Source organism: Chelonia mydas, chromosome 7 (genome assembly GCF_015237465.2).
Source record: "Chelonia mydas isolate rCheMyd1 chromosome 7, rCheMyd1.pri.v2, whole genome shotgun sequence".
In the NCBI taxonomy this organism is placed as follows: domain Eukaryota; kingdom Metazoa; phylum Chordata; order Testudines; family Cheloniidae; genus Chelonia; species Chelonia mydas.
The window spans coordinates 8,424,513-8,449,517 of record NC_057853.1 but is presented as its reverse complement, the minus strand read 5'-3'; the positions used below and the strand labels follow the sequence as shown (position 1 = coordinate 8,449,517).

Here is a 25,005-nt window from a genome sequence, read left to right as displayed (position 1 = left end):
TCAGGGGTGTAGAATAAGTCCTCAATGACTAAGTTCAAGTGTCTTTGACACAGCCTGGTCACTCCTTCAGTTCTTCCAGTTCAGGGGATGCTATCACAAACATGTTCTTGTGGCTTTTCCAACTAAAATTGCATTCCATGAAAGTGAGGCTGCGTGGGAAAGTGTGTGGAACACTGATAGAAATATAGCCAAAAAAAGAAGTGGCTATTCTGTGTGTTGGATGAGGTGATCATATGTGGCTTTGGATGAGGTGATCGTGTGTGACTTTGAGCAGGGGATTGGACTAGATGACCTCCTGAGGTCTCTTCCAACCCTAATCTTCTATGATAAGTTCTGAGGGCAGTAGCAAAAACAAGCCTCATACCATGTGGTGTTTATTTTTAAAGTCAGTTAAACAAACTATTAACCTGTGGAACTCACTGCTACAGGATATAAAATTGAGGTCAAGATCTTAGTAGGAGTTAAAAAAGTTGGAATGAAAGGACTCAAAAAATGGTTAAATGGCTAACAAGAACATCCAGAATTACATACACAAGGATTACATGAATTAATTAAAAAAGCCTGGACTTTTGGAAGAGAAATAATCCCTCATGCTTCAGGACATACTCCAGTTTGTAATGAGTGAGGCCAGAAAGACTCTCTCCCGGGCTGGAGCCCTGCAGGGTTTCTTATGCCTTCCACTAAAGCAATCTGTGCTGGCTGCGGTTGGGGACAGGATACTTGACTGGATGAACAACAGCTCGAATTGTACATACCAATTCCTATGCTCTTTGGCTGGACCTTTTAAAGAAGCCTAAGAGACTTGAGCACCCAAATCCTATTTAATGTTAGGTGCATTAGGCATCTTTGAAACTACCTTTAATGCTCTATCAGCAGGCAAGGATTTGCACAGCAAACCAATTTTGAAAGCTACAGGGTCTTGGTAAGTAAATCAGTGACTCCACAACATCATTGCCAGTAATAAGATCCCTTCCCTCCCACTGAAGGTGGTAGCATTCAGGATCAGGCCACACAAAACCAATTTTAGGGGAGAATAGCACGGCTGTAAGGACATTTCAAGAAGAATTTTTTCTGGACAAATACAAAGCCCGGAAACATGCCTGCACACAGTTAAACTGCCCGCGCTTTTGGAGCATATATTGTATACTGTGCATTTTTTGGAGATTGCTAAATGGTACTCAGTGGGGAACAGTCTACTTCCCCCCCCTTTTTATTACAAATGAAGTCATCTGAATTCACCAAATCGAAAAATACGAATCTCCTGCTCACTTTCCAGTGGTGTTGTAGAAGGATAGGGCTATAGATTTTCCCAGGAGTGTGAAATAATTCACCAAGCCTGGTCGTTATTCATACAGACAGCGCATTAATAATATGGGACCCTGAGATCTCTTCTTATCTAGGCCGGAGCACAGCTAGAGGGATGAGAAGCTGACTCCTTGGATTTAAAATAACATTTTTCCCCCTTTTCTTGAAGAAATAAGAATTGATTGGAAGTACTTTTATAGAGAAAAAAAAAGAACCATCCTTTTGCTGTCATCTAAAATACACATTAGATAAATAGAAAACTATTGGCTTTGTGACTGTAAACCATTTTCACTTGATATAAGCGGTAATAGATAGAGGAGTAAATGTAACAAAGTATTTACGAAGAACCCAATCCAAAGCCTATTAAAGTCCACATGCATCTTTCCATTGACTGCAGTGGGCTTTGGATCAGGCCCTAACTGCTCATATTTTCTGTATGACCACCAAGTTTCTAAACTTCCTCTGGCCAGATCCTCAGCCTGTGTAAACTGGTGCAGCTCCACTGACTCCAGTAGGTTTCTTCGGATTTACAGCAGTTCAAGATTTGGCCCAATACCCTATGCTACTAGATATCATGATGACCTTTAAAACAGAGCCCATTTTAATTATGAATGCTTGCTCTATAGTAGGCGTCTTATCTATAATTAAAAACTAAAGTAAATTAGCTCCTGTTAACAGCATGGTTGTACTACATCTTACTATCTGTATGCCACTCCTTTGAGATAGCATGGCTATCTGCAGTGTCCTAAGAAAGAAAAGGGAGCCCAATTACTGGAAGGGCTCAGCTGTGTTTGCTCTGGCCCCACAACAGGAAGTGTGATTAAGATTAAGGATGGATGGTATCAGCTCCCCTCTCCAGGACCACTGGTCCAGAAGATGGTGGATTGACTTGGGACTTGTAAGTCAGTGCAGGACTAAGGAGTCCTGAAAAATCACAGTGCTCCAAGACACCAGTGAGTTGCTGGTGACCAAGGATGGCCTAGTTCATGGGTTTCGGAGTAGCAGCCGTGTTAGTCTGTATTCGCAAAAAGAAAAGGAGGACTTGTGGCAACTTAGAGACTAACCAATTTATTTGAGCGTAAGCTTTCGTGAGCTACAGCTCACTTCGGGTGACACTTGACAAAATCTCATTAGCGGTGTATGCACATTTGCACCAAGCTATATTTAACATATAAATACATAGAGCCATGTGCTGGCTAGCAATGGGTGAACCTCAAATAAGCCAGACCTTAGGCTCAGAAAAAGCATCCATAAGATTTGATACTTCTGACGCTCATGGGTATGGGCTCCTGCTTGTGTGATTTTTTTTGATACATTACTTCCGACCCAAACAGAAGCACAGGGTAAGAATAAGCATTTTGTTGGTACTTCAGTATTTCCAATAGGTACACTGCCCCCCACCCTACCTCCCAATATTTCAGAACCTTTAGAACGGTTTGATGCTTGATATAATCCAACACTGGGGAGGGAAAAGGGGAGGGACTGGATTTTATTTTTCTCTCCATGATTTTCCCATCCATTGCGCCACTGTTTTGCCCATCCCTTGATCCACTGTGGAGCTCCACTTGGTGTAATGTTACCACATACTCTGCTTTTTTAACCACCAAATATTACACATAGATTACAAAAGAAATAGAGAATGCCTTTGAAAGAGATGAACAATGCTAAAGTCAGAAGAAGATTGAAGAGGCCAATAAATCCAAGTATTACAGACATGCATATGTGAAAGCATTATTTGCTATAACAGAGCAAACTTCTGTATAGATGAACACATTATATATTCTTCAAACCCTTGAAAAAGACACAGGCATAACCAGTTATTGACAGTTTGATTTCTTTGTAAATGATACAGTGCCATGTATATTTACAATCCAAAAATTACAGAATTAAATTGTAAACATATTTTATTCCCATTTGGTTTTAATAGCACCCATACAAACCATTAGGGCAGAGAGAATAGTTCAAGGACCTTTCTGCTAACATTCACTCAAAAAATCCCCACAGATTCACTTAGACTCTATTCACACATCTTTTGTGTTTTCTTTCACTGAATAATCCAGCTAATCAATCTACTGCCAGAAATGTTTGCAGAAGCATCAAATTGGACTGTATTTCCAGAAACAGAATGTTGAACTTGCAAATAGAAATATTTGCACCTAAGTGTAAGAATTACTTTCTTTCAACCGATGAACAGAAGCAAAGTCATGTGATATATCTGACCAATCAAAACTAACCAACATATTTAATATTAAAAATTTGTGCTATTAAAATGAACTGCTTGCAAACAATGTAAGATAAAGACTTTTCCACACAAAGTATCCAGCAAAATATTCTGCAGAGTGATTCAGGAAAGTCATAATCCACTTGTGGATAGTTCACAAAGAAGAAAAAAGAGGCAACAGTATATGAATATATTATTTACTACCAATTATTAACAATCCTAAAAATAAAAGAGGGGTTAACTAAGTGATTTTACAATGCAGAGTTGAGCATAGATATTATAATTTGTTCCTCTAAAGACTGTTCAATTCATACACTTTAGCACCTAGTTAATAAATATACATATTAAGATATAAATGAGAAATTATGTATATTTCCAGATATTTAGATACCTGCTGTGAAATATCTACTCTAATACACATGCATAAAAATATTAAGAACAGTGTTACAAATATATAAATGTAGCCCAAGCAGCACCTGCGGGAACTACAAGTTGTGGACTACAAACTGCGGCATGTTGGGTGAACTTCCTGGTTCCTGCTAGGAAGTCCCCTCTGCCCATCTCAGCAGAAAGTTGCAGACCTGACAGACACTGGGAGCGTGAGGCAGGCCAGCAGAGAGGAGGCTGCTGGACTGTCATCCTGTTCTATGTTTCGTTACAGAATAAAACCTTGTTCCCGGTGGTGAGTCTGAGGTGAATATGCACTGACACACAATGCAGAGCACACAGAAGAGCCACAGACCCAGTTTCCCAAAGTTGTGTAGAAAGTCACCAGGCAGACTTCCACTATCTTGAACAGGAGGAGGGGCTACATAAAGATGGTGCTATCTTGGAAAAAGAACATGACTTTGGAGACATCTTTCTATCTATGTACCTACCTGTTTTAGAATTTGCTGTCACACTCCTCATCTTAGCATCTAAACTCACAATGCTACTTACACAGGTATTTAACTGCTTATGTATTTTGAGTAGTCCTTCAGCATAAATTTTTACTGCAAACACCCCTGCCCCCTGCCAAAAATCCCCCCAAACCCTGCAGCAGCAAGTCTTAGAGCCCAGGTCAACTGACTTGGACAAATGGGGTCCGCACTATGGGGCTAAAATTAGCAGTATAGACATTCCCACTAGGGCTTGGAGACCTGCCCAAGCAGGAATGTCTACATGGCTATTTTTAGCCCCTCAGTGCAAGCCTGAGTCAGTTGATCCAGTCTCCGAGACTCATTGTTGCGGGTCTTGTTTTGACAGGGTAGACATTAATCTCATTAAGTCTATGGGTTTACTCTTAGGGTGAAATCCTGACTCCACTGAAGTCAGTGGGGAGTTTTACAACTGATTTCAATGGGATTCACACACAGGATGTCACTCTCAGTTTGTAAAGTTAAGCATACATGTACATCTTTACAGGATAAAGACCTAAGTGCTTAAACCATTAAACTATTTCATTAAAAAAAATCAAACTAAGGATGAACATGTTCATTTTCTTTGGCTGATGCAGTTAGCTTTAACACAGGGATCTAATATTTGATTAAAACAAATACAGAAATAGCTTAAGTATGAGTGACCCCAAATATTTGGGACCAAGTCCTGCAGCTGCGTCATGAATGGAACTCCCATTTATGTTCCCATGGGAGGACCAAATGTGGAGTGGCTAAATCATCAGCTTTGGGAGCGGTTTTCCTTCTCTACACAGCAAGACAGAAAATACTCTTCCCTCAAAAGCAGACAGATACAGTAAATGAGCTACAGATTTGATGCACAATCCAATACTGAAAATCCTGAATAATTAACCCATCCTACCCCCAAGGGCCTAATTCTGCAACCCATGTTGACTAGTGTGCTAAAAAGGGCTTAGATTCAAGTTTTGAGTTGCCATGCATCCTGCAGGTCACTATGCAGTGCCACACTTCCTGCTGACTCTCACTCATGCAGGAATCAGTTGCTCAGATAGAGTGTGTGGACTCAATTCTCCAGTGCTCTGCATCTTGCATACTTGTTCACACAGGGATAAAGCGAGTGTAAACTCTACCAAGTCAGAATGGTAGCAACTCACTCCTCCCACTTTGCACTGACATAAATGACTGCACAAGGAGTAGGACGATGGATATTCAGAGGCAAATGATGTAAGCTTGCTTAATTACAGCAGCAGTACTGCATTTACTTGCTATGCTATTTCTTGTTGACAGTTGAATAAATAAGGTAGCCCAAAGCCCGCCCCAGAAGTCATTGAAATACCACATGATACTGTGCATAGGAGGTACAGAGATCTGGTAGATCCAGGAAAAGAGCAAGCAGGGAAGCTATCGAAAAACTGGCAAAAGCGACATTGATTATAACAAGGAAAAACGTTAAAAAATGGCTGCCATGGAGCTTGACTGTGAAACCCCCAACGACCCTTACAAATTATGAGAACATGCTGAGCAGCCCTGGAAAGAAGATTCCAACAGAAATCTGAGCTGCGTGCAAACCCCAGAGAGGCTGGTAAAATGGAGGGTGAATAAAAAATGCATTGGTTTTGACAAGGGTTGGACATATACACTGATTTCCACAGTGAGAATGATGGGGGTGCAGGGAAGAGGGGAAGAAAGCTTTGAAGAAGTAATGAAAAAGTTTAAGAATAACATCCGATGAAGTGAGCTGTAGCTCACGAAAGCTCATGCTCAAATAAATTGGTTAGTCTCTAAGGTGCCACAAGTACTCCTTTTCTTTTTAAGAATAACTGTGTCCTTCCCTTAAATATTGCCTGTGAATGATGGATGGAAATCCATTTCCCTTTCAAGTCAATGGGAATTTCATAGATTCATAGATACTAAGGTCAGAAGGGACCATTATGATCATCTAGTTTTGTCAGTGGGGCCAGGATTTCACCATATTAGGTAGATAGATAGATAGATAGATAGATCTATATACACATACATCTGTATCTATATCTATATCTACACATATACACACAGAGTGGGGTGGGAGGAGGTACTGTTTCATGGTCTCTGTGTATATAATGTCTTCTGCAGTTTCCACAGTATGCATCCGATGAAGTGAGCTGTAGCTCACGAAAGCTCACGCTCAAATAAATTGGTTAGTCTCTAAGGTGCCACAAGTACTCCTTTTCTTTTTACACATACATATCTATTTGTAACATGTAGTGTGATGGGGTGTCCACCCCACACAAGGCCTCAAGGGATAAATTAGGCCAATTAACCTTAGGCTGCACCAGGCTGGAGGAAACCAAAGAAGTGCTATGGCCTAATTGCAGATGGAGTCCAGCTATGTGGGAGGAGCTGGGCAGGATCTCCAAAGAAAGGAAGCTGGCAGGCTGGGGGAGGAAACCTGCACTTGCACTCCCTGATACAAAGGGGAAGGGAAGGATGCTGCAAGGACAGAGTAGGAAGCAGTCCAGGGAAGACCCAATAAGGGCTGGGAGCGTAAAAGCCCAGAGATGCTGGGTTGAGGGTCCCTGAACTGGAAGCTGGTGTAGAGGGTGAGCCTACCAGCCACTGTGGAAATGGCACAGACTAGGCAGTGGGGAGCAGACCACGTGGGACAGTTTGCCTCAAATGACCTCTGATACCCTAGAAGGAGGGGAGAACTTTAATGTGACTTAGCCTGAGAGCTAAGCTATGAAGAGGACAGCGCTGCAGGTCCAGGAGCATGAGAGGCTGTTGAGTGAGTGAGTGGAATGATCACCTGAGTAACCACAAGAAGAAGCATCACCATGTGGCAGAGCTAATTCCCCAGAGGAGCCACAAGGAGGCGCCACCGAGCAATTAGTAGAGCCATCCCCATACCCATGTAGAAAGATGAATGAAAAAGGAGAAATAATAGCGGAGTATGCCTCAAACTGAAAATGTAAAAGGCAGTCTGTGAATCTGGCACACTAAAAAGACTTCCTCATTATAGAACAAATAGTTTTTTGGGTACAACAATAAGAAGGTACATAGAAATCTAGTCAGGGATATAGACTTGATACCTGAAAAGGCAATTTTCTTATGCCAAGCAGCAGAAAACACACACACACACACACACACACACACACACACAAACCCTAGGAAGAGGCAAAGCAAAGGACTGTAAACACCACAGTTATACAAGTAAGATTGAATTTTTCTGTTAATAAAGAGACAGGAATAAAACCCCATGCCTAAGAATGAATATCAGCCACATGGCAGTAAGCAAGATAAAGAATGCCCAGCATTTGAGCAACCATGTAGATACCTTCGTAAGCCGCAGAATCATTTTGCAAAAATATGCTGATGAAAGAGGAAAATGCAGGAGATGCACAATCCTCACATTCCAGCTTTAAGTGAAGAGGACAAGCTGTTGATAAACATAATGAAGAGCAAAGGTGTAAACCTAAAAGAATGGCTAATACAAACACGCAGAAATAGCCTGCATGTGATACACAAGATAGACCTCGGAGCACAAGTGAATGTAATAACAGAAAACAGAAATAGTTAAAAGTAAGTGTAAAGTTAGAAAAGACAAATCCCTAAAATAAGGGGCAAAAGCAAGTCCTAGGCAAGGGTAACCCATCACTGCGGTACAAAGGCAGGCCAGTAGAGCAAAAGTTTTTGTTAGTATATTGAGGAAAACAACAAGTGGCCTTGGGCCTAAACAGAAGGTGCGTGGGCTATTTGAGATGGCATGTAAAGAGTAGGAATGAGAAGTCTAGTAAACTTAAACAGACTAATTCCCAGTACAAAAGGAGTCTCTCAGGGCCACAAGTTATGTTTAGAGAGGATGCAGAACCACCCCCGCTGTTCTTTCAAAGAGAGACTTGGAGTAGAGTAGCAAATAATTTATGCAATAGATGAGGCACTCCTTCATGAATAGACTCGCATTTGAACGGTCTCTACTCCAGGTATTATAGAATTCCCACCCGACTGAAGTGTTAGGATAACAGTTTATTTAATTAACAGCAAGCAATAACTTTTGAAGTAAGCACAGTCCTGATGTTGATATAATCTAACCTGGGTGTGATCACTGTTTAAGTCTCTGCAACTGGTTCCTTTCTCTGAGTAGGAGAGAATCCGTCCGAGTCAACACTAAGTGAGGCTCTGGATAAAGTCCTGCAAGATGTGTGGCAACGTCCCATCTTCTATAGCACAGGCAGAATTTATTTAATTTCAAACACTAGCCAGGAGGATTGATTGTGTAAATGCTAGTTAACATGGGAAAGGGTTGCAGAATGTGGAAGTAGGAGACTGCTTATCAATACCCAGGAGGGCCACAGACCTATCCCTCCTGCTCTAGAAAAATGCCAGACTGACACTGTTTATGACTGATATTCTCTGTTTATCCATCCACAGCATGGATAACAGCACTGAAAACTCCCCCATGCTGTCCCCTAACATACTTAATCATTGACCTGAGGGGACCACTATCAGGGGTAAAGGGAAAGCTCAGTCTCACGTCCATTACATCCCTGGCATCAGGTAAAACAGCCAAGTGCATCAGTTCTGAGGAGGAGTTTTCTGATGCAACTGAAATGGACTCAGAACCACCAAATGCTTGATCCTGTTAAGTTGATGGGAGTTTGGTCATTGACTTTAATGAGAACAGGATCAGTGTCCCAATTCATTTCATGCAGGCAACTAAAGAGCCGGCAGAGTGAACAATGTCTCATGATAATGATCAACCTGAGCTGGAATGAAACTAGCAACAGGGTGTCTATCTGCTGTTACCAATTCAACAAGTCATTCAGGCCTATTCCAGAGCAATTTGGTTCTGTTTGGAAGTGCAGGTATTGGCAAGTTCACTTTGGAAGGAAAAACCAAATGCACAACGACAAAATGGGGAATAATTGCCTAGGAGGTAGTACCACTAAAAAGAATCTGGGGATTACAGTGGACCACAACGGAATGAGTCAACAATGTGATGCAGCTGCAAAAAAGTTAATATGATTCTGAGGTGTATTAATAGGAGCGTTGTATGCAAGACCAAGGAGGTAATTGTCCCACTCTACTTGGTACTAGTTAGGCCCCATTTGGAGCACAGTGTCTGATTCTGGGCACCACAATTTAGGAAAGATATGTCAGAAATGATCAAAAGTTTAGAAGACCCAACCGATGAGGAAAGGTTAAAAAACCTGGGCATGTTAAGTCTTGAGAAAAAGAAGACCCAGGGGGGAGCTGATAACAGCCTTCCAATATGTTAAGGGCTGCTACAAACAGGACGGAGATCAATTGTTCTCCTGGTCCACTGAAGGTAGGACAAGAAGTCATGGGCTTAATCTGCAGTCAGGGCGACTTAGGTTAGACATTAGGAAAAACTTTTGAACTATAAGGGTAGTAAAGCTCTGGAATAGGCTTCCAAGGGTGATTGTGGCATCCCCATTATTGGAAGCATTTAAAAACGAGTTTGACAAACCCCTGTCAGGAATGGTCCAGGTTTATTTGGTTCTGCCACAGAGCAGGGGGCTCGACTTGAAGACTTTCCAAGGTCCCTTTCGGCCCTACATTTCTATGATTCAGTTTGTTATTTATGCTATTTACGCAAGGGCATCCATAAGACATTTTAAAGTAATGGACCAATGAAAAGAATTTTTTTTAAGTGCCATCATAGCTTTAAATGTTACAAAGACTGTGACTCACAGCATTTAATCATCTTAATATCGTAGATAAAGGAGGCAACAAATTTTAGCTGATCCTTTGTAATGTACTAATTAAAACCTCCCAGAAAATAGGCAAAATCCCAAATCCTTACTTAGGAAAATCTCCTACTGAAGTTAATGGAACTTCCCACAGAAGAAAATGGGAATTTTGCCTTAGTAAGGACTAAAAAACTACAAAATGACTTCAGGGTTTTGACCCAAGATGGTCAATGTGTCAAGAATCTAAACCAAAGAGTGAAAATTAAACTAAGCATAAAAAGAATGCCCCTTAATTTTTGTGAACAGGGTCTTGGCTTTCTAACCATTGACAAAAGAACCAATGTCTTTGATTATAACAATTAAACTTAAAAGGGGAAGAAGTTCCTTTGAAGTCAATGAGAGTCTTGCCCCTGACTTCAATGAGTGTGGGATCGCATGCCTTTCTGATAGTAGCCTTTGTTTAATCTTTTCCCCTTTCAAAACGCCAATTGATAACACTTGTTTTCATTGTAATCCAGAGACAGCTATTAAGCAGAGGGACTCCAGTCCATATCTGCACGGACTTTTTTTTTTTTTAAACATAATTCCCCTTTGAGTTACTGCTCTCTGAATAGAATTACGAGGTCTGAATTAACACTGCCATGATGCTGTATCTATTGGCTCTGGATTTTCAGGACCTAATGCAGTAAATGTGACTCTCCAAAGCTTACACGGTTAGGCCGAACAAAAGGTATCACCTACAGATTCATGACTTTTTTTTTAATACAATTCTTTGTATCAGAATAATTAAGCAATAAACTGTGTCAGCTTGTGAATTAAAGTGTAATAATTCACAGCTACTAGAATGCATTCGGAGGCAGGATTCCAGGGACTGAATGGCATTTCCAGTGTCACTAGCTGTGAATTATTGCCCCATAATTTGACACCTAGAGTGTCTTTTTGCAATTATAAGATGTTTTTCTTTATATTTTAACATACAAACTAGAGAGATCCACACACATGCACGCCATTGAAGAGCAGTTGAGAACATTTTAAGATTCCATCCTTCTGACAGACACCATATTTTCTATCTAGTTACTATGAAATGACACCAGCACAGGCTTCTGGATGCAATGTTTTTGCAGCCCATAAAGCGAACAGGAACTCTCATCTAACCTTCAATGAACATTGGCACAGCTGTTGCTCTGTTGGCAGTGTCTTTGAAAAGGTTGCTGCATGTGACCGAGGGAAGCGGGTTTTCAAATGTCCGTGTGCGCGTCTCTCTTTCTGATGGAAGGCTGCAGCTTTAAATCATGAATCCAAATAGGAAACAAAAGATGCTTTGACAAATCAGCTGTGCAGCAACACTGCTGGGTCCTGCTCCTTGCAGGAAGCTGAGGCAAAGGGATGTTCAATCCCATTCAAACAGAAAAGACAAACTTGAGCTCTTAATGACTTTTGGCACCACAGGGGATTGCAGTCAATGGTGCTACCAGATCACTTCCACAAAATAAAGATGAGAAAAGGAACCTGTAAAATCCCAGCCCTTTTAATAGGGCTACTACACAAGGATGCTACTGATCAGCCATCACTTATCAGTGTGCAGGGGAAATAAAACCAAAGATTAGTCCCACTAAAGTCAATAGCTTCTTAAAGCCAAATTTGAAGACATTTAATTTGGGTAAGCATTCCCAAACAGCAGGGTATATTCTCCACTCGGTGCACATTTGTACACCTCACTAACATTAAATTAGGTTTAGGTGAACCACAAAGAGGAGTCTCCAATGAGCAGGTGTGTGTTTATTTCACCACTGGAACAATAAAGACAGCCACAGAATCAGAACCCCAGATCACTGACATTCAGATAAAAATGGGACCCAGATGTGATTCATCTCATGGTTTCGTTTTGTCTTGCAAAAGGAAACCAGGCGCGACAAGATTCTGCCCTGAAGCTTTCACAAGAGCGGGGTCAATGTTGAATCTATTCAGAAATGTAGGTTTTTTTCAGAAGCAAAAATCAGCTTCGCAGTTTTTGTTTGTCTTTACACAATGCTTATTACAAAAATCAGATCACTGGATTTTTTTGGGCTGACTTTTTAAAACTGTAAATTGAATCAGAACAACTTGCTGTTGTCACCTGAAATATTTCTGAATCACAGCTATTGAGACATGAGAGGGCCCAATGGAGACACACAAAGGATAATTTTGGCCCATTGTTTACTAAGGGCTCGCTCTTGTCACCAGGTTTGCTCTACTTCTGTGAGAAGCCCCACAGACTGTAATGCGACTAGGAGTGTAAGTAAATCCTTTTTAAACTAGGCAAGGATTGCCGAAACAGGCTGTAATGTATACTGGTGATGTCAAAGGCCATCTCCTCGGTCAACCATTTATGCTTATAGTTTATCTTTTCCTAACAAGCTAAACCAGAGAATACAAGTAGGTTTGCTACATAACATATCTAGCGTTAGGTATATACTGGATGTTACATATTCAGTTCACACATATACTGGATGAGCTACTTGCCGTCGACACAGGAAGGTCTGTTTCGTGTTGTCCCGGCCACTTTCCCAGGGAGGCAGGAGCATTTTACTGTTTGTGATCTTTCCTCAATTCGATTCTTATTACAGCATCTGTGTGCTGCTATAACTTCACACGTTCCTCCTTCTGGCAACAAAGAGAGAATATTGACACTCTGATTAGGAAGAACTGCAATGGCTAGTCTAAGCAACCAAGCATGCTACTCTCACCCTTTGTGAAGAAAGGTTCTTATAAGAGGGATTAAGAAAGTGTTGTCTCCCATTACGGACAATTTTGTCTAAGGCAGGTATTAGTATACTTCAGAAGCTATAGGAAATGCAAAATAAAGGCTCAAGAGTAGATACAGCACCAAAGCCCGCTTATCTGCATTGTGAGTAGCTCCACGGACAGGAATACAACTTTTGGGTGTGAATTAGGGAGTATAGCACAATATGGACCTGAAGGAGTACAGACTAGTTCATGCAGAATGAAAATGGCTGCCTGGTTTACATGTTCTATTTCATCTCTCTCCTCCCATACTACTAGGTTACACTCTCTGATACAATCCCCGTATCTCAGAGAATCCACCTGGAAATGAACCCATGTCCAACTCCTCAGCTTCGCCTCTAACCAGGTCCCCGTATTCTGCAGGGGGAGAATCAGTTCCCTAGGACTCACAGCATGGTCCAATTTTGCTTTCCTTCGCACCTAAAACAATGGCCTGATCTGGCAGTCCCGATGCAGGCAAAATTCCCATTGAGTCTAACGTCATGAGGCCCAAATGTTCCTTTCCTTCATTTTGTGTCTTACTCAGCGCATTTACAAAAGATTGATTACACAGACAGATAAATGGAGAGGGAGTCTACACTTGGGGCTAGGGGTGAGATTCCCACCTCACGCAGACATACCTGCGCTAGCTGTCATCAAGGTACCATGCTAAAGGTTGGAGCGTAGCTGCTGTAGCATGGGCAGTGGCAACATAGCTAGCAAATACTACCCCTCTTGGCCCCTGGGGTATGTACTCAGGGTGGCTAGCCCATGCTGCTGCTCACAGCCTGTGCTATGGTGCTATTTTTAGCCCGCTAGCTTGATAAGAGCCAGTGCCAGTAAAGCTATGCGAGCCAGGAGCCACACTCCTAGCTCCAGCTGTAGACACAGCACTAGATAGATAGTGTCGGGCTTCTGACCACACATTGCTTGTGGCATATGCTGTGTACGTAAATGACACAACCAGAGCATTAGTCCCATTCACTTGAGCAATATATAGTATAGGACGATCAGGCAGCATGGTGGGTGACTGCACTGCTCATTAATCTCTCCAGCCCTGAGTTCAAATTGCATTTCGCTCATAATTACTAAGTGTTTATAGTCCCAGTCTGTTCTTTCGCAGATATTTGTCCACTTCATGAACTTGCTGCATACATTTGGCAGCGTCAGGGTAATCTTAATACAAAAATATCCACACACAAGAGCAGGACATGTCAGAAGGCTCACTGGGCTATGAAAGCAATATTATTTTAACCCCACCATGAGATGCTACGGCGCATTGCTTTAGCTACAGGGAACCGCCTAATGGAAAAGGTCCATTGTTTCTATGGATCAAAAATCCAAAGGCTAGATTGTAACCTTGCAATCAGCCATGAGAACAGGCAGCGAGGAGCTGCCCCACAACAGCACACCAGATAACAAGTTAGGACTCACAATTCCTGCCCGGCTTCCCCTTGTTCTGGGAGAAGAGTAAGTTAGTTCATTTCTTTGTGTGGCTACTCTCAGCCTGTGCAACCAGCCAGCTACGCTGAATAGTATGAAGGTGGCACGGGGTCTGGGAGAAGACAGGAGCCAGGGCTTCACTCACTTCCTGCCCCACACTGCCCACTGACATGGTTGCAGTGAAAAGTAGTGGGCAAATAGCCCTGCTTTCCTCCCTACAGCTGAGGTCACAATCTCAGCAGGGCAGTAAGGGGAGTGGGCGAACTTACTTCCCTCCTACTCTCCTCACTCTTCTGCGCCTCTCAGGAGGTGCTGTGAAAATCGAGCCCAAAATAAATGAGACCCATCTCTGTAATTACAGTCCTGTGCAGTACGGGAAGTACAGTAAATCCAGGAATTACAAAGTGATCTTATGCAGCTCTTTCTTTATTGACAGAGGAAAGGTACTTAGTTTGAAGAGGACCCAAGTATTTCCAGTAACTCAGAGCAGTGTCAAGGAACAAGCCAATCCAAAGTAGGCAGTGGCACAAGAGGCCTCATACTGCGTGGACATGTTTTACAACTTTAAATATTCAAACCTTCACCTTTCAAGAATGAGTCAATCAAAGCTGGTTAATGTCTGTTGAGGTAAATGACTCTCGGTCACGTACTCATGAGGTTTAGTATTGATGAGCTTGCCAGCTCCAGGCCAGACAGGCACGGTCCTTAATATTTAACTACTCTTGACAAGAAGAGCTGTTTCCTGTATTTCCTGTATTGTGTATACACACATGTGGCTACCTGACACAGCTCTTTCAGAGACAAGATGTGCAACAGCAAATGGATCACACAATTCAGACAGCTTGAAGGTGCTACTTGATGACAAAAGCCCCGTCGAGGGTCCCAGAGGAATAAGAGGAAATGCGGGCACTCGTTGCTGCTCAAGATTTAGCCCTATGTGTTTACATCTTAATATGAATTATGAACAAAATCTCCATTCACAGCAAATGCTTTCCCTAAAGCTCCACCAGGATCCCAGTGATGTCAAAGACAAGCCTCCCATTGATCTGCTTGGCTTTAAAATCAGGCCATACATACGTCATGAAAATTTGTATCTGTGGTTCTGACTGCAGTTCATTTTCTGGTTTTTATGTGTGTAAGTTTGGCTTCTAACAGGAAAAAATGTACACAATAAGGTAATTCTATCCTTCGCTGCACATACAGTACAGTAAATACTTGTGAGTAAGCTAAATGTTCTATTTTCCTCTTAATTTTGTGGATGAGTACTAATATCTACATGAGGTCAGTTAACAAAAACTAGTCTTGCTCACTTGATTATCTGTGCAAAATAATGCGTCATGGCTGATGAGCTTTATAACATCTATGTAATTATAATGTGGAAACCCTCAAGTTGCTGCAGAAAAACTCTAAAGGTTATAGCTGGTAAAAATGCAATGAAACTAAGACAATTCAAAAAACCTTTTGTTACCAATATATAGTTAAACCTCTTATTAACTGGGACTTGTCTAATCTGCACAGCCTCTAATTTTCATACAAAAAGTAGCTTCCCAACTCTTCCACACAAGAAGAGCAAAATCTCATGTTCAGAAACTATATTCTTTGGGGAAAAACCAGATGATATAATCTCATCATATGGTGACAATAACACTTTCAATTCCAAGAATATCTCTGGAGGATGTTAAATAGAGGCTACTAAAGTTAGACATTTGAAAATGAGCAGGTCTGGATAAATTTTTTTTAAAAGACCTGGCTAAGGAGCTTGCAGGACTGGTAATGTTGATTTTCAGTAAGGGCTTGTATCCACTTATTGGGGGATTGACATGCGGTGATCAATCCACCAAGGGTTGATTTAGTGGGTCTACTGAAGACCCGCTAAATCGACTGCTGATTGCTCTCCCGTCGACTCTGGTACTCCACTGGAACAAGAAGCATAAGGTAAGTCAACGGGAGAGTTTCTCCCGTCGATCCAGCGCAGTCTATACACCGCAATACGTTGACCTAACATACATCGATTCCTGCTACGTTATTCACATAGCTGGAGTTGCGTAACTTAGGTCGAATTAGTCCCATAGCATCAACCTACCCTAAGTCTTAGCACACTGGGGAGGTTCCAGAAGAATGGAAGAAAGCTAATGTGCCAGTTTTTAAAAAGGATAAATGGGATGACCTCTCTCAGCCTGATATCGATCCCAGGAAAGATAATGGAGTGGCTGATACGGAACTCAATTAATGAAAAATTAAAGGAGCATAATGTACTTAATGGAAATCCACATGGGTTTATGGAAAATGTATCCTGCCAAACTAACTTGATATATTTTTTTGATGAGATGACAAGCTTGGGTGATGGAGGTAGCAGTGTTGACAGAATATATTTAGACTTCTGTAAGGCATTTGACTTTGTACTGCACAATATTTTGATTAAAAACTAAAATGATACAAAATTAACATGGCACACATCACATGGATTGAAAATAGGATAACAGATTCGTCTCAAAATGTAATTGTAAACCAGGAATCATCATTGATTGGTATGCTGCCAGTGGGGTCCAGCCGGGTTTGGTTTTTGGCCCTATGCTATTTAACATATTTGTCAATTACTTAGAAGAAGAAAAAAACCATCACTGATGAAGTTTGCAAATGACATAAAAATTGGGGGAGTGGTAAATAATGAAGACAGGTCACTGATACAGAGTGATCTGTATCACTTGGTAAATAGGAACAAGCAAACAATATTTGTTTTAATATGGCCAAATGTATATATTTACATCTAGGAATAAAGAATGTAGGCCATACTTACAGAATGGGGGTCTCAATCCTGGGAAGCAGCGACTCTGAAAGAAATTTGGGGATCATGGTCGATAATCAGCTGAACATGAGCTCCCAGTCTGATGCTGTGGCCAAAAAAACAAACAAACCCCTAATATGATCCTGGGATGCATAACAAGGGAATCTTGAGTAAGAATAGAGAGGTTAATTTTTCCTTTATATTGGCATTGGTGTGACCCCTGCTGGAATACAGTGTCCTGTTCTGGTGCCCACAATTCAAGAAGGGTGTTGATAAATTGGAGAGGGTTCAGAGAAGACCCAGAAAAATGATTAAAGGATTCAGTGATAGACTGAAGGAGTTCAAACTATTTAGCTTAAGAAAGACAAGCTTAAGGGGTGACTTGATTACAGTCTATAAGTATCTACATGGGGAACAAATATTTACAGGTTCTTCAATCTAGCAGAGAAAGGTATAATATGATCCAACAGCTGGAAGTTGAAGCTAAACAAATTCAGACTGGAAATAAGGTGTAAATTTTTAATGTTGAGAGTAATTATCCATTGGAACAATTTACCAAGGGTCGTGGATTCTCCATCACTGACAATTTTTAAGTCAAGATTGGATGTTTTTCTAAAATCTATTCTCTAGGAACTATTTTGGGGGAGTTCTCTGGCGTGTGTTATACAGGAGGTCAGACTAGATGATCACAATGGTCCCTTCTGGACTGGTAATCTATGAAACTCTCAATTTATAAGGGGTATGTTTTCAGCCCCTTGTTCCACACATTTCCAGGCAAAATTTGGTACATGGGACTAGACTTTTCAGGTTAAACGCTGTTAAATAGTCAGCCCTGCATATAATAATTTTAATTTGCCCCTGCAAAATCTGTCACCGGCACTGGGTTTTGCAGAAGCAAATTCTAACATTGTATATGCACTGCTGTCTACCTTTTAAAAGTGCACATACCAAGTGGAAGTGCATGCGTGTGTCCATGCAATTTTGTGCACAAGCATGGGGAAGTGAGGAAAAGGCTGCACTGAAAATTTACCCCTAAAGGTATGTCTACACTGCAGTATATGCCCAGGGTTCAAACTCAGGCTCAAGCCTAAGCATCCTTCTTGTCTACACAGAAATTGTGCTAACCCAGGGCTTGAACCCCATGATCCCATGGGGGTGGCTTTGTAGATGCTCGGGGACCTGGCAAGGTCCCCGAGCATCTAGACTGCAGTTTTACAGTCCCATAGCCCAAGTCATTTGACATGGGCCAGCTGCAGCTGTTTAATTGTAGTGTGGACATACCCTGGGAGTCCAGCAAAACTATCCCTCTTTCTTTGTCCTCTGGACAGTCAAATTTGGTGGAAAGTCAGGTTTTCCCACACTGCACCACAAACAAAGGGCTAGAGCAGCCACATTTCAGGAAGGCGCTAGGAAGTCTGGGATATGCTTGGTTGGACTAGGGTCTGCGTACTGCAGTGTGGACCCTGGACTCCCAGGTTAGAAACTTCTTAACGTAGGGTTGACAGCTAGTGTAGATGCTCAAGCCCTGGATTCTCGAATCCAGGATCCACTGATTTGAATTCCACTAAACCGAGCCTTACACTGCAGTGTAGACATACCCTAAAACTATATTACTTGCATAAAGATATACCACAGAACTAAAGGGGAGACTGAATTAAAAGCTCTGATTCAACAATGTAATGGGATGACATAAAACCCTAAATCCAAATATGCTGAACTTTGGGGTGTTTGGAATTCAGATCCAGAACCGAACGTTGCAGTTCAGGCCCATCCCTCTATGAAACACGTTTATTCATATATTATCTATCATCATAAATCAGCTTCTCAACACTTTCATACTGCAGACCACATTTTAGAGAGACTGTTTCATGGGCCCTCTCACCTCCAGCTTACTAATGCTTGGGCCACTTCCCATTTCATCGGGGATCACATAACGTCCCCACGAGAAAGACAGCATGGCTCCTGGCGAGCATTTTAGAATGTGAATATTCACTGTGGTTTCATATTGGGAAATAATGAAGAACAATGGTTTTGACCCTCTGTTTAATTTAAAAAAAAAATGAAATAAAGTACATTTCAGAATGAAAAGTCATTTCAAAACAAAAAAGAAAAATCGGAACTCTTTGTTCCACAAAAGGTCAAAACAGGATGTTGTGACCTTTTAAAGATTACCCTCCCCCGCTTTTTTATTTTTTTTTGCAAAACATATTTTCATTGATGTCGATACAATTTGGTGAAAAATTGCAGTTCCGTTGAAGCAGAATTTTCCAACTGAAAACTGTTTGAATGAATATTTTCTCACCAGCTTTACGGTCAACCCCTCATAGGTGACAAATTCACAAGTGACTCAGAATTTTGGGTGAAAAAAATCATTTTTTTTTTGAAAAAGTATGCTAGATAGAATTTGCATCTTGAGTGCATTCTGGGTTATCAAGACACCTGCCATCTATTACATTAGGATGCTTTTTTGCTTTTTCCAGCTTTAGAAATCTTTGCCGTGCATGGGTTTAAAATGTTAAGCAGTAAAAGTTATGAGGTCTATGTCCCTGATTCTGACAGCAAAACAGGGACAATTTAACTCCTGCAAATGGTTTAATTTTAATTGGAGAATACTGAACGCCTGAAAAGGTGTCCAGCTATCTCTCTGTTATAAAGCTACCTCGTGTTTAGAGACCATAGAGTGAAATATTTTACCCTAAGTACGAACCTACTGTGTGCAGCTGTGATTTAAAATATCTAATCAGCTATAGGGCCTGAGCGCATGCCTGGAAGAAGCCAAAAGCCATCTTCTAGTCATCTCTATTTTTTATATCTTTAGCTGAGAGGTAATAATGAAAGCATATTTTGCACTTCAAAACTATAACTTGCCTTTGCAGTCTCGCAGACCCAGAACTTATCAGTAAACAAACATAAAAAAGGCAAACAGCGGTCTTGATTTGTGTTATACATTGTGAAAGTCATTAGCTATGAGTCAGGTAGCAAAACTTATATGTTCTCTTTTTGACAGTGATGACAATTTAATAGTATTTGACTCCACCGAGTTACATAGAGCATCCTGCGGCAATGAAAGAGGCTGTTTATCAAAATGATAAACATGTTTTCATTTCCTCCTTGGCTGCATGTATGTGATCAGAAGTCTAAGGCCATCAAGAATTCACTTATTCTGGCCACCAGGCAGACATTAAACTATTCAGGACCATCTGTGCTTGAAATGAGTTCCACTTAATGGACCTTCGTAAGGCAGGTCAGTCATAATGAATGCAAGTGTGCATGAATGCATGAGTAAAGCAGCATTTAGTTGAGACTTCTTGGGTTGTTGTGCAGAGGCACAAAGAGTAGATAGATAAGAGATGCCTTTCTTTTTGGGGCCATATAACCAATGATTTGAGAATTCAGACACTCTATTAGATTTGCCTCCCACCAATCACCATGACACCAGGCACTTCCATCCACTCAAATGTTGTTGTAGGAAGCTGTGTGGTATTCACAAAACAGGCAACAAGGTTGCAGGCTCACTAGGTTGAATTCTGCCAAGTGTTACCCCTATGCAATCCATGGGGGAGGTGTAACAAGAGGTAAGAACATGGCTCAATTTCTATAACCAAAACATTTCCATCCAGTTTGCCAGAATTATTACTGGTGTTAAAGAATTCAGTGTATTTATACAAGCATAGACGTTACCTTGTCTACGTTCCTATGTTGTCGACTACCTAATTAGCAAGAGGAGCTGTTATTTTGACTTTTACTGAATTACATGTAAATGTTACTAAAGGCTCATAGAACAGCACTGACACCTTCCTACAGAATTAAACTGCTTTAGACTTCAAGTAAATGTTCAACAGCCTGCCAGTAACACAGAAAACACTTTAGCCTTTTAAAGATATTCAAAGTGAGCTTACAGGAACTAATATGGAATAATGAAATTTTACACATCTGCTTATCCCATGTTATTTTATGACTGGTCTAGACAAAGCGAAGGCAATGCTGTGATAGTCATTTCACCAATTTGTAAAAGAATACAGATTTAGAGGTTGCAATTTGAACAGTTTTGTGGTTCACGTCAGCTTTGGAAGCTTCCCAGCTGTAATTAATACATTCATAAGCTTTAATCAAAATGTTTATGTCAGTTAATGTGCCAGAACTACCAATTACCCAGGACTCAGGGGAAAATACTATACTTCACTTTATTCTAAGAAATAATAAATTGCTACTACATTAGCTACACAATAGGTTCTTGCTTCTGACCTGCAAAAATACAACAGATGGAAAACACAGAATCCCAGGTTACTCCATCAGGCAGCTCATAAGTCAACAAACAAAAGACTCATCATAGGCACACCACACGTACCACAATTTTTATTTCTATGGGCCAGTGACAATCAATATCTGATTCAGAAAGAAAAGAATCAATGTTACAGGGATGCACTGTGGCACATAGCAGAGATTTGGGTAAGTGAAGATGTCTGAAGAAACCAGGCTTGATTCTGATACTTCTGTAGACCAAGGGCTAATTGATGGAACTCTGTTAAACTTCAGTGGAGATACACAAGGGCTGAATATGGCCCATAAAGTTTAACAGCATTAGAGCAGCAACAAAAGTATGCACATTTAATCCTAAAGCTAAAACTCTTCCAGTTCATCCTTAACTTATGCCATTGTGACAATTGACATAGTCAAGTTGGGAGCAATATGCTATATCTTAATATATAATATCAGTTGTGAATTTACAATACATAGTATATGCTCAGCAAGGTTACCCCTTTAGACTAGGTGCATTATTCACCCAACAGACCGGAAAAGATTTTTTGTGGTCTATGTGGTACATACGTATTTACATTTTTCATTAGTGCCCATTATTTGTTTCGTTCATTATGTGGGCCAAAGGAGATATGCTATTTCAAGCGTGGAACTATTCCACACAACAATGGCATCATAAAAGATTCCTGCTGTGGATCATTAAGTTTTAGGCTGGAAAGTTATTTTCACAAACACAAGATTAGAATGATAGCATTCTATAGACATGGGGTCTGTTCTCTGAGGAAAAATCCATTTGATTATAAAGAAAAATACAGAGAACATTTAATTTTGCATAAAACCAAACATTTTTGAGACTAAGCCACAGATGTATGAAGGGCCAAAATCCACTTGCTGTGGATGTAAGATCTTAACTACAGTTTTTGATAAGAACTTTTTATATAGGCTTGGAGTTCACAGCTTGGCCTGGGCCATGGGAGTTGGCTAACAGAGAACAATACATAGCTAAGAGAAAGCTGGGGTCAACAGATAACCTTGTGCGTTTCAAGTCAGTGAGTGGAGTCAGCATAAATCTGAATGTAACTGAGCATCCTTATCATGAGTTATAGACGCATGGAGAAAGGCCTCACGGTTACTCCCTAATGCAGAGAGGGGATAGTGGTACAATACCCCTCAGATCCCAGACAAAGTTCGGGGAGAGGCCTAATATGATTGACATGAGTTATGACACCTTTCCCTCACAGATGTATGCCAATCTTAGCCCACAGAAATGCAAGGGTAAACTTACAAACAATTGTTATAGTTAAGTACTAATTACTCCTTTTTTGCTCTAAATCTCCAGGAATGTACCTGTTGGTCAACTGGGAAAGCTGCTCCCTTATTCCCCTGGACCCCAAAATTAGGATTTAACCTATATACTTTAATAGACATTGTGTGTCAGCAATATGTTATTGAGCCTTGGGCGGAGCCATTATGTAATCTTTTAGACCATTGGCTTATTGTGCTTATCTTGTCTTGCTGCTAAAACCTATCTAGGAGTTTGGGAAAACCCATCCCCGTCGCTTCTCTCTACCCAGTGACCACCCTATATAATCTATTGTAATTAATTGTTCTGCAGTGTCTCTGAGCCTGATAAGCAAGGTGACACTCCGCCAGCGCTGTGTGTAATAAACTCTACATGGTGTACATTTTGGTCCTTCAGTTTGGGGGCTCATCCGGGATACAAGCTTGTGAGGTGATTAAGGAGCTGAGACTGAAATCCAAAGGAGTTGAGTATCTTTAATTTACCACCTCATTAGGCCAGGGATAGAAGTCTCTCATCCTCTTTCAGACACATCTTGTTCCCACTTTTAAAATTTAAGTGCAAAAGGAACCTAGACACATGTAGTCCAAGCAGAGGGGTTAAATAAGGGTACCAGTTGGGAGGGAAGATGAGTGCAAGAGGAAAGGAGTACTTGTGGCACCTTAGAGACTAACCAATTTATTTGAGCATAAGCTTTCGTGAGCTACAGCTCATGTTTAAACTAAGGGGTGTGTTATGGAGCACTTGAATAAACCACTAGCAAGCGATTGGCTGTGCGTTAAGCCCAGGACTGGGTGGGTAGGCAAGCGGTAGGCAGTGCAAACTGGTGGTCCCATTTCCTCATTGCACGTTACATTGCAAGTCCCAGGGGAGCCCTCCCCCCCCCGCAGGCATGAGACATACATACCTTAGAATAGCACAAAGTCTCCAACCAATAAGGCCGGCAATTGTGTGTAACTTAAGACTGCAATATTCAAAGAAGGGGAAGACGTACATCCCCATCAAAGTTGTCAGTGTGGAGATTTAGACCACAGTAAAAAAGGGGGGAGACGTACATCCCCATCAAAGTTGTCAGGTGTGGAGATCGAGACCACAGAATTTAAAGGGGGAAACGTAAATCCCCATCAAGGCTAAACAGCCATGGAGATTAAGACTACGTTGTTAAGGGGGGGAGACGCACATCCCCATCAAGGCTGACAGCCGTGAAGATTGAGATCATGGGGTGTCAATGGGAAGATGCACATTCCTAACAAGGTCAGCAGCCAGGGTGATTAAAACCCATTGCATCAAAGGGGGAGACAAGAGTCAGCCCTTGGGAATATTTGGAGTATAAACATGTCAAAACTCTACAAGAAGCAGTTAAAAAAGCAAACTATGTTGCAGCCAGATCAGAGGAGGAATTGGTTAAATGGTGGAGTGACCAAAAAGGGGACAAAACAAACAAAGCAGTAATAGTTATATTGGATATACTCAACATAAAAACAAAGAAAAGAAAATAGGACTTTTTAAGCTGAAAATAAGGCACTAAAAGATAAAAGCCTGTGCCAGAATGATAACACTCCCTTTAAAATGTGTAACTGTCAAAAAACCCCAGAGCAGGAGAATCACAATCATACAATGTTAGGGTTGGAAGGGACCTCAGGAGGTCATCTAGTTCAACCCGCTGCTCAAAGCAGGAGCAATCCCCAATTTTTGCTGCAGATCCCAAATGGCCCCCTCAAGAATTGAACTCACAACCCTGGGTTTAGCAGGCCAATGCTCAAACCACTGAGCTATCCCGCCCCTCCAATCACTCTGCCTGAGACATACTCCCAGATCAGATGAGGGGGAGCTCACACGCAGTTACCACTCACCATCTAGAGATCTAAAAAATAAAAGCCTGAAAAGGGACAAAAAGAAAAAGAGGACTTGTGGCACCTTAGAGACTAACCAATTTATTTGAGCATAAGCTTTCGTGAGCTACAGCTCACTTCATCGGATGCATACTGTGGAAAATACAGAAGATGTTTTTATACACACAGACCATGAAAAAATGGGTGTTTATCACTACAAAAGGTTTTCTCTCCCCCCAAACCCACTCTCCTGTTGGTAATAGCTTATCTAAAGTGATCACTCTCCTTACAATGTGTATGATTTGTGCTGGAAATGGCCCACCTTGATTATCATACACATTGTAAAGAGAGTGATCACTTTAGATAAGCTATTACCAACAGGAGAGTGGGGTGGGGGGAGAGAAAACCTTTTGTAGTGATAAACACCCATTTTTTCATGGTCTGTGTGTATAAAAACATCTTTTGTATTTTCCACAGTATGCTTCCGATAAAGTGAGCTGTAGCTCACGAAAG

At 41.2% G+C, this 25,005-nt stretch overlaps 1 protein-coding gene across 2 annotated transcripts in view; it reads right to left on the bottom strand.

Annotated features, from left to right (window-relative positions):
• The window catches only part of TAFA1 (TAFA chemokine like family member 1), a 354,937-nt gene that overhangs the window by 68,072 nt on the left and 261,860 nt on the right, over positions 1–25,005 (bottom strand). For both annotated transcript variants that reach the window (XM_007061474.3, XM_043551799.1), the window contains one exon: positions 12,615–12,755. In XM_007061474.3, the coding sequence (XP_007061536.2) occupies positions 12,615–12,755 (141 nt within the window). The remainder of the gene's footprint in view (positions 1–12,614; positions 12,756–25,005) is intronic.